This window comes from Barbatula barbatula (assembly GCF_947034865.1).
Source record: "Barbatula barbatula genome assembly, chromosome: 23".
In the NCBI taxonomy this organism is placed as follows: domain Eukaryota; kingdom Metazoa; phylum Chordata; class Actinopteri; order Cypriniformes; family Nemacheilidae; genus Barbatula; species Barbatula barbatula.
In genome coordinates, this window is record NC_136786.1 from 10,186,833 (window position 1) to 10,197,089 (window position 10,257).

Consider the following 10,257-nt stretch of genomic DNA (forward strand, 5'->3'; position numbering starts at 1 on the left):
CACTACATTCTTAATCATTGGAATCAGTCACCATACTAAACGCTAAACATCTTTCCTTGAGCGTTGAGGGTTACTTTTAGATTAAAAGCGCCACAAATGAGTCAGAATCTTTTTCATTTGTGCACACAACAAAGCTGTAATTTTTCTTTTAAGATGAATTAAATAAAACACCTATAAAAGATAGCAAATGTTTACCTTTAGCGTTTGAGTTAGATTGCAAAATGCATATTTGGTGAATTATGTATTTTACGTGTAGATTTAAAGAAATATGAAAGGATAAAACGTTTGTAACAGTTAATTTATGTGCAAACATTTTTATTTCAAATGAAAAAAAATTACGTTTTACTCAGATATCACAATTTCAGCCAATCATCAATGACCAAACATGTCTCTTATTTATTAACATTTTTTATTTCTTTATTCATTGCTAGAAAAATCATTGTCTATGGAAAGTCCCTATAAAATATGAAAACAGTGTGTGTTTGTAGATACATAAAGACATACTGTAGACAGCAGAAAGAGAGACAGATACGGTATGCGACACACTGATGTATCTCAGAAGCTGGATAACAGATACATGCGGTCTTGTGCTATTGCTTTTTTTGCATTATACACCAACAGTCCCAACAGTGTCAAAAGACCGAGGATGAAGAGTCCAGCAAAGACACCGGTGCCTACACTGATGTGGAGAGAACCTCCATTTTCTGAAGCTGCAAAATTAAAAGATCAATAAGGATACATTCATGACAACGATATGGAACAATCTTCTTTATATAGGCAAACCCGTATAGTTTTTGATATGTTTGTGAAATTAATGTGCATTTTCTGTAATAGCTGTGGTCATGGGGCAAATTTCCTTTCAATCAAGTGTAACACATGGCATTTCTGCACAAAAAAAAGTTTGCATTAACCCAAGAGGCAAATCCAGAACATTAAGCCAGTGTTTGTAAAAGTTAAGGATTTTTGACAAACGTATTTCTGTTTTCATATTTCCAATTTTCTCATTTCAAGTGCATGCTAGATCTTGTGAATTCCCATGTTTTTGTAATATCGTCCTGATGTACCTGATGCAGAATGCTGATTTTTTCTCAACACACGGAAGGGACCCTGAGTGATGTAATGTGTGGCAGTTTCTTGGGTCACATCTCTTTTGAATCTGCGTGCGGTTCCCTCTAGGCAGCCTTCGGCACATCTGGAGTTCGAACTTGCTTCAGTGCATAGAATTACAGAGCAGCTAATGTACACCTGCCAACAGAATCATAGTTTCTTGTGGTTGAATGTTTCTACTCATAACATGAGGAACATTAACTTTACAAGAATCTGCTGTACCTCATTGAAGTCTCCTGTGAATTTAAAAGCTTTGATCCCAAATTTAAACTCTCTTATATCACTAGAATAGACATTGACTGTATCATCCAAAACACATCTGTAGAAAAACATTAAAAGAGCTCAGTGACTTTGATGACATGGTGAAAGTTATAATTTATGTGTATTCTTCATTCATGTGTATTGAAATGTGATCACTATTGTACAGATCATTTAACGTTCTTCCCTTTATTAATTTGGACTATTTTTTATTTGCCATTTTATGGCTTGTCGCTATCATGTTGAATATGGTTTGGACACAGCATGAGGGCCGGCCTCACCCATTTTTGATGATGTCATAATAGAGAACACTATATGGGTTGTCATCTGGCGTTGCCCTGCAAGACTCAACAAAGAGTCTTATGTCTGGTAGAGCAGAATGGGCTTCAATGCCCATGTAGAGCACATCCATCAAATTCACCTCCACTGCATGCAGGCTGGAATCCACTTGTCTACTGAAGTTTTGGTCAGTATAAATATAAAACGAGTAACCGAAAGTGCCAAAGCTGGATTCAGTAAAGATGTAGTCTGATTTAAGGTTCTTGTAGTGGTTTGAGACACTGGACACTCTTGGATACTGACAAGAGAAGCTGATCTTAACTTGACTGCGTCTGGTTATTACTTCATTGGGGTTCTCAAAAGAATTGATCTCATTTTTGAAGACCAGGAAATCTCCGGATTCCTGGTTGTTGTTGAAGAAGATAGTGTGCAGATGTGTTTTGAATGCACATGTAAAACAGAAAAAAAGAGATACATGTCATTAGACTGATGGTTTACAACTTGGGTTGAAGGACACATGTATAAAAAGTAGATAGTTTACCTCAATTGTAGTGCCGCAGGTATTAAGGGACATGGTGCCTAGAATATGAGTTTCATTGGAGGTAAGAGAGCATGTGGGGTCTCTCAGTTGGAGCCAGTTCTGGTCAATCCCCTTCATGGAGGTTTTTTGTACTGCAATGCTGATATGATTATCTTCACAAAGGACGTCAGCTTCACCTTGAGAGACAATGTATACAGTATACGTTTAGTGGTGAGTCTTGAGTTTCTAGAGTGTCTTCCCATTTTTCAAAGGAAAGTTCACCCAAAACAGAAATTGTTGTCATCATTTAATGCTGTCCTAAATCTATAGGGGCTTTCACATCGCAGGTATGTTTTTATAGTTGCTATGCCCATTGAAGAAAGTACATGCTTTTTGGAAAGTTTGCACCTCGTTGTATCCTTTTCTCAGCCTCTTTGAAAATTAACATTTTGTAGGATCTTTCACTTCTTAGCACTGCTTTTTGCTCTTTCAATTGCAACCTGTACATTTACATTCCATCTCTGTTATCACGAAAATCACAACAAAAACACAGATTTGCACGAATATGACTTTCCTTTTGAGTAAATGAGAACAGACTCTCCTTTTTAGGGTCAACTGTGTGTCTAATTACTTAAACTTTGTTTACCTGAGAGAACCTCTAATTTTGCCACAATCACCACAATGCATCTCATCTTTGACTGGCTGATGAAGAAGAAAAAGACAAACATAAGCTTTTGAGAAACTTGACCAGTTAAACCTAAACAGTGAGCCACAACACAGACTTTCTTCTACCTGTGAGGTGTCTCGGCAGAGAAACACACGGGTACGTGACGATGGAGGTCTTTTACCTGTGGGGTCCAGGTCAGTGTTGCCACGGTAACCCCATCACTCTCACTCTGTAAGGACTTTGACATATTCCAAGGAGTACTCACCTGAAAGTCATAGATCCTGCACAAGAATAACAGTAAGATCAGATAAGATTTACTGGTCTGGTGCAGTACATAGTCATTACATGTCAAACTTGTTCTGGAACAAACTGGATCAAGTGGGCATGTCGACTTGTTAAACCAGTGATCTGGTAACTTGATTATACATGTTTATCATGTGTTGTTGACACATATTTAACCTCTGCCTAGCGATAAATCTGATACAGACCAATCTGATTAATCTTATCTGATTTCATATACAAAAGTCATATGTTTGTGTAATATGTTAATAGAGTAAACTATATTGAATTTCAACATCTGCTGACTATGGTTATTCAGAATGCCCTGACTTTTGTGAAAATAAAATGTAGAGAACATTGTGTTTTATTTGTAGTTTCGTGTTTATTTTTTGTAGTTCCATGTCTACTTGTTAACACATTGATCTGCCAACTTGAATATATCTATCATGTGTTTTTGACACTATTTAACCTCTGCCTAGCGATAAATCTGATACAGACCAATCTGATAAAGGATATTTTATTTTGTAGTTTTGTGTTTATTTCAGACCTGCTGCCTGAGCTTTGGGCACGCAGGGTGATGACATGAGTCTTTCCCAAAGCTGCATGCTGCACATCTCCATGTAAAGGAGTGGGTGTCAAGAACATTGGACTGGTGACTCCTGGTACACAGCTCTCAACTGGAGGAAGAACTGCAAATGTATACAGGGTAAACTGTTTTAAATGCCCTTATACTGCACAATAAAGACATTTAGACTTTGCAACTCCAACAACTCTGTACAAAGCATTGTCAAAACTAGTGACATTTATCAAAATCTAATGCATCTAAAATGAATTTAAGGTTGGACTTAAATAAAAGGACATATAGTGTCTGTCCAGGCCTGGACTAGCCATCAGGAGCACCGTGACAATTCCCAGTGACCTGACGATAACATGATACATTTCTTAATATTTTGTTTTGTCATATAAATATAGAAAACTACAGTATTGTTTTAAAAAGAAAAGTGACCAAATGAACGGAAAGAAATTAAGGCAAAAATATCTGCTAATGGGAAAATAAACTTGACTTAAATCTCTAATAAAGAGGTAAAACTTTATTGAAGTTTTTTTACCTCACTGGCAGATATGTTACTTAATTTCTATATATTTTTTCTGAAAACAAAATTGTATATAACTTTTCTTGTCAAGTAAATGTACCTTTATTAACCATATTTTTAGATATTTATGCTACAAAACAAGTCAAAAATACTAAGTAACATTAATTTTCCATGTTCATTTTTTGCAGTCTGTAAATGAAAATCTTATTGTATAGTATTTAAATTAAATTGTCTCTTTTTGCATATAGGAAAAAATTATCGTTTGATTAAATATTGTACTAAAGAGTAAATATTGACAGAATTCTCTTTAAGTGATCGTCACTCACTTTCAACCGCAAACTGCAGTGGAACTTGACTGAGAGGAGTTGCATCACTGCCTGTGGTCCAGTTTAAAGCATTTCTGAGTGTGGAAATCCCTTTTCCATTTGTCAGAGTGATGTTTGAAACAGAATAATCTTCCAGAATGAGTTGAAACGCATGCAGTCCCACAGCCAACAAACCATTTCTCTTCAGAGCACACAACCCCTGGACACAATGTGATATGCTTTAAAAACAATGAACACATATCTGGAATTTTCAATTGTCTTAAAGTATAGACTAAATGTACACTATACAGTATATTGTATTGTTTCTGTTGTTCGCCATCTTTGTTTACAGTATTTGTTCTTGTAATTAAGCTTATTACCTCCTTACAAAAGTTACATTTTTGCTTTTGGGAATAAGCTCAAACATCATTTCATGATGTTGTTTTTCAGGGCAGCTAGGGGGTGCTTAACTAGAAGTGGTAGTAAGCCTCTCGCATAAATGACCAATGGGGTCATTTTTAGAGAAGGAAATGTAAGTGGTATTGCCCTTATGGCATTGCCATGTTTGTCCTCTCTACAATCCGTATAAGATGTTTTCACATAGAGTAAACATTACCTCATCAACATATATGTTTGGGTGTTGATTACAAGATGGACACTTGCATCTCACTTCATCTCTGTCAGGATCATATGCCAGCAGTTGAAGAGTCTCAAAGCAGTTCTGTGGAACCCTGATTTGCATCATTATGAAAGAATAGATTACGGTCACTTTTTTTCTCTCACGGACATAGTTCAGTGGTTTACAGTGATGTAGATGTATAGGTAGTTATCAGATATTGTTTAATTTCAAGCAAACCTCATGTTTGGAATTGCTGCTGAAATTGGAGATCTGTTTGGAGTGCGAGTGTCTGAACGTCGTCTTGCGTCCACAAGAGTGTGAAGTGACAATTCACGGATATCATTGACATTATTTGCCCAGCAGCAACTTCTTCCACTGAAAAAAGATTTAAAATGATAAAACATTCCCTTATCATCTATAGTCATAAAGCATAGCTTCTGTAATGTCAAAATGGTGATTTAAAAAAGTTTTCCTAATATGTAATTGCAATGTAATAGCTGTGTTGTAATTATGTTATAGAACATTAAGTTGTTAGAATAGTTTGACCTACTGTTCACACTGTAATGAGATAAAATATTTATGACTATTGTGTCATTTAAAAAATCAAATTAAAACCAATGGGAATAAAACATAAATGAACAATCATGACTCATGAATTTAGAAATCTTAAACATAGATAAATATACATAGATGACCATTAGCATCTGTCTCTAAGGGCCACTAATAAAAAAGTTTTCCACCATATTTGATGGCATCAACATATGTCTTTAATTTCTTTTTTTCATAGAATATGCCAGATCACTATTAGTAATATTTGAGAGTAATAATGTGATTTTATTAATCTTACCCCAGAATAAAAAGGTCATTACTGGTGACATTAGTGATCATGTGACGCTCTGTCTGACACCATGAGCTTTGATCATTGCGGTCCTGATACGTCAGCTGAGGTTCTGCAGATGTGAGATGTCCACAATCTTCAGTTTCACACTGCCATGAGTACTTTGGATCACAGGGCCCTCTTCCCGATTCTCTGTAGTAAAAATCCATCTGACAGGAACACACACAACACACAAAAAGTTAACAAATAAACAATGAAATGCATATAACAAAGTTACTAAATATTTAACTAAAATTAAAAAACTAATCATATAAATATAAAAGCTAATTAAAAAAACTAAAGTCAATATATAATACAAAAAATACATTATTTGAATATAAATTATTAAAATCAAATTTCTGACTCCTCATTTTATAGTCAATTTACGATTGAAGGGTGTAATACTCTGGCCTTACCTCCACTGTTCCATCTGGATATCTGTTTCCAGGTGTAAAAGTAATTGACCCCCCATAGAAACCAACGGCTGGATCAACAGAGAAGGCTAAGCAGATCAGCAGCAGAAGCAACGCAGTGTTTGACATATTGTTTAATAAAACAACACAGTGAGCAAAGCCACATACACAAAGAACTGCATGAACACTTTTACTGTCTGGCTTGTTCTACCGGTTTAATCCACAAAAAAGGTCTTTCTGATAACACTTACCAGTTTCCTTAAGTCACAGGGATATCTGTTTTCAGTGGTTATTTCCTGATGGCAACATGATTATTAACATATTCTACATGCTTGTAAACGTTGGTGGACAGCCATTTTCAGGTCTCTCCAGAGATGCTCAATTGGTTTAAAGTCAGGGCTCTGGCTGTATAACCATATATGTTGTTTACACTGCTTGAATAATTGAACAAAGTAAACATGAGATTTTCTCTCGTATGTTTTTTTTGTATGTCATTATAGCTGTACAAGCTATATTAGCTGTGTTTCAAAAATTAAAGGATTTCCTCTCTGATCCCAATCGCCATCACATGTAAGAGTAGTGTTACCGATATGTGTGTTAGCCCAGCAGTATTATGTTCTTAGTTTACTATTTCACAAACCAAAAACACAGGGAAACACAGCACCGCCGCTCCCACCACACGCATCACGCGCTGTGTGTAGACCACCAAGTGCTGAGGGGGCACCAAAAATAGCCTAATGAAAAAAAATATTAGAAATATTATTAGGCAGGCACATTTTAGCCATGTATATGTTAAAAAACGTCAGAACAATCCCTAAACTTTACAACTACACACTATAAGTCATAAGTACTGTATTTGGCAGGAATAATATGTTGGTTGCCCTTTTTTTGGTTATCCAGCTGATGGCACTGAAGCAGGACTACGGTGATGCAAATACTGTTCAGCAGATGGCAGAAAATGCCAACTACTACACATCAACCACACGTGACAATTGAACCAGTACAATAATTTTTTTTAGCTCAAAATATCATAACACCAATATAATCGATGTATTTGCACACCAACAATTGATAACAATTTATGTTGCTTTTTTATCTATAGATGTCAGCGTCACTTTGTGGGTAATATTTGCTGTGAAATTACAGACGCTTTTCAGCGCTGATTCAGTGCTTGTATGTGTCAATCATCACTGCAGAGCATTGCACTGAAACTGCACTCGTTGCATAAGACATTAAACCATTGACAATCTATAGAGTCGCGTGGGAGAATGATGAATTACAAAATGCTTTACATTGGTAAATTTACATCTGCATTTAAGACTAAAGTTTAGTTTAAAGACTAAAAATTGATAATCAAAAATTGCATAATTTGTTTTTTTAAAGAGGATGTTGATGGGTTGGGTGCAGAGAGAAGCGGTTTCTGTGAATGAGCACCAGGGGGCGCCAGCAGGATTTAAAATGAAGAACATCACATACATTAGCAGGTCTGATGCACAGAGGAATGAAACATGTATTTTTATGGATGTTATGTTAGAACCCGTGCTGCCAGAACATCGTGTCCCATGCAATGCTGGGCTCAGTGGCTTGTGACACCACAAGTAAAAAAAATTAATTTGCATTTGTTTCCCCATTTATAGCTAGATTTTTATTCATACATTGTATTGGCCTAAAAGGTTTATTAAGGTTTTAGTTAGTAACTGGTCCATTCGTTTACCTGTTTGATTCAATAGCAGCATGTGTTTGTGCCGGCATGAACTCCTTGTGATTCATGTTATCCCAGCTCGATCTGGGAATCGTCCAAAAAGCATACTTTGTGCTTCAATGGAACAAAAATTTAAAATCAGCATTTTTGTTCGGGATTGGATTAATTGTCATTAATTATCTTACACTGGAATAATGACCTAATACAGGTCATTATTTTGCAATGATAAAACACTAAATAAAACAGTATAAAATATTAAAACACTTACTGCATATAACACTGAAGTAATGACCCAGGACTTCGGTGACTTAGCAACAGTAACCATAGCAACCCCCTGGCAACACCCCTCAACATCCTAGCAGTGCCTGTGAGTCAACAGCAAAGCACACATATTCATTTCAGAGAACTCATTATTCGAGAAAGCTGCTGTCTGTCAGCCATCTTTTAAACAAAATGCCAGAGCATCAGATTAAATGAAGGTAAAACAGCGGATGACATTCTCAGTTCCCATAGCAAACAAAAAAAAACATCTGAAGTCTGGTGAGGTAAGAAAGATACCTAGGAAATGTGTTGATACAGTCTTAAAAATGTCTGAAGAGCACATTTGTGTTTGTGTGCCAGTGTATTTCAGGTCTCACTCAGATTTAATAAATCTTGACAGATCCATGATTTGCTACTCAAGCAAAAACACGTCCATTAGATCTGAAGTACTGCTTCACAACAATCACAACAGATGATTATGTAATTAACATTTGTTGTGATTAGTCAAAAGCTATTTTTCATCAAAAAAACAAAAGAACAGCTACTAAATTTCTAAGCATCTCATTGCACCGTTTTTGCACAGAAATGCTAGAAACATATCAAGTCTCTCATTCAAGTTTAAGCAATGATTGATTTATCTATGAAAATTCCAGTTAATTTGTCTTGATAAGCCAGGAGTGTTTTCTAGGATGTGCTGAAGTGTAATACTGTTTGTGGTTCTTCATATGTTAAGCACACCTTCTCTGATTAAAATCCGTCTGAACTCCTCGCTCTATCTCCACAGCTAATTGCTTTTTGCCTCTATGATGAGCAGATTAAATTAACATCCTACCCACACGTTAAACGACATGTCCTATTATTCACGATCACACTTTCACCACAAACAAGTCTCAAACTGTGGCAAAAGCACAGATATGTTTACTACATACATTTGTCAGAAAAAAAGACAAAGAAGCTACAGCTTCCACGAAAGGCATGAAAAAGATGAAGATTTTAGAATGGACAGAAATGACAACTGACTTTGTACTACACTAGAGTTCTCAATGACAAAACATGCTGTTCACTTTAAAAAATAAATAAATACAGTTAGGAAAATCATGTAATTTTACATGAAAATATCAGTTTTTACAATATTTTAATGGCTTTCCCGGCTGGCTTTAAGACGTTTTTAACAGTATTGAATATGAAATGCATTGATTCTATCCCGAGTCTTTGTTGTTACATTGTTTCTGCACTTCCATTTTTATTATCATTTTGCGTAATATAATAAAAAAATACTCCTTTATCATAATAGTCTTCAAGGGATAGTTCACTCATTTAATCCAGGCAACAAATTGACTTCCATTGTGTATAAACACAAAACAGCCCTGTTTCCATTCCAGTGTCGGGTGGCCTGCTGCACGTCTGTGACATATTTGCAGTGACACCTCCATCAGCGCTAGCTGCTGTGTCTGACCTGACACTCCAGGCTTTAGTGCAGAAGAAAATGTTGAGGTGGGGTAATATATTACATAGATTATGCTAACACACTTATGCTTCACCTAACGTCTATACAAACACATGTGCATGTCTATATAAAATAATGATGCAACTAATTACAAGTCTAAATGTGGCAGTTCATGAATAAACCTAGTAACCAATGTTTGTGTACAAAAATGTTTGAATTGTATATTTAACAACTACAAACAACATGCGTTTTGAAACGTCACTGGCTTTATTATGTTATGTGTCTACATTTGTACAATGTAGGTCAGCTGCCCTTGTTTTCAAGCATTTTAAAGCGTGTGACTCACAAACAAACCAGGCTTGCGCCCTTGATGACGCAAATGGGGTGATCTTTCATCTAAAATGCGCATGTTCAAAAACTGGCTGAGAC

The 10,257-nt window shown here is 35.9% G+C and overlaps 1 protein-coding gene across 1 annotated transcript; it reads right to left on the reverse strand.

Moving 5' to 3' along the window:
* Positions 1-290: 290 nt before the first annotated feature.
* On the reverse strand, positions 291-6,656 carry LOC306889092 (pancreatic secretory granule membrane major glycoprotein GP2-like). Its single transcript, XM_079447797.1, has 13 exons — positions 6,422-6,656; positions 5,976-6,175; positions 5,366-5,503; positions 5,126-5,240; positions 4,531-4,729; positions 3,658-3,799; positions 2,957-3,112; positions 2,811-2,866; positions 2,186-2,361; positions 1,647-2,047; positions 1,330-1,426; positions 1,065-1,245; positions 291-710 (listed from the first exon to the last, which is right to left on the reverse strand). The coding sequence occupies exons 1-13, from the start codon at positions 6,545-6,547 to the stop codon at positions 556-558; spliced, it is 2,142 nt and encodes a 713-aa protein (XP_079303923.1). The 5' UTR covers positions 6,548-6,656; the 3' UTR covers positions 291-555.
* Positions 6,657-10,257: the final 3,601 nt, after the last annotated feature.

What these genes read in the sequence shown, in the direction of transcription:
- LOC306889092 (XM_079447797.1), bottom strand. Translation starts at nt 6,547, where the DNA reads ATGTCAAACACTGCGTTGCTTCTGCTGCTGATCTGCTTAGCCTTCTCT. An exon ending in CCTGCGGCACTACAATTGAG is followed by an intron (nt 2,048 to 2,185) that starts GTAAACTATCTA and finishes AACAACAACCAG; the next exon opens with GAATCCGGAGATTTCCTGGT. An exon ending in TCACAGGAGACTTCAATGAG is followed by an intron (nt 1,246 to 1,329) that starts GTACAGCAGATT and finishes TTCTGTTGGCAG; the next exon opens with GTGTACATTAGCTGCTCTGT.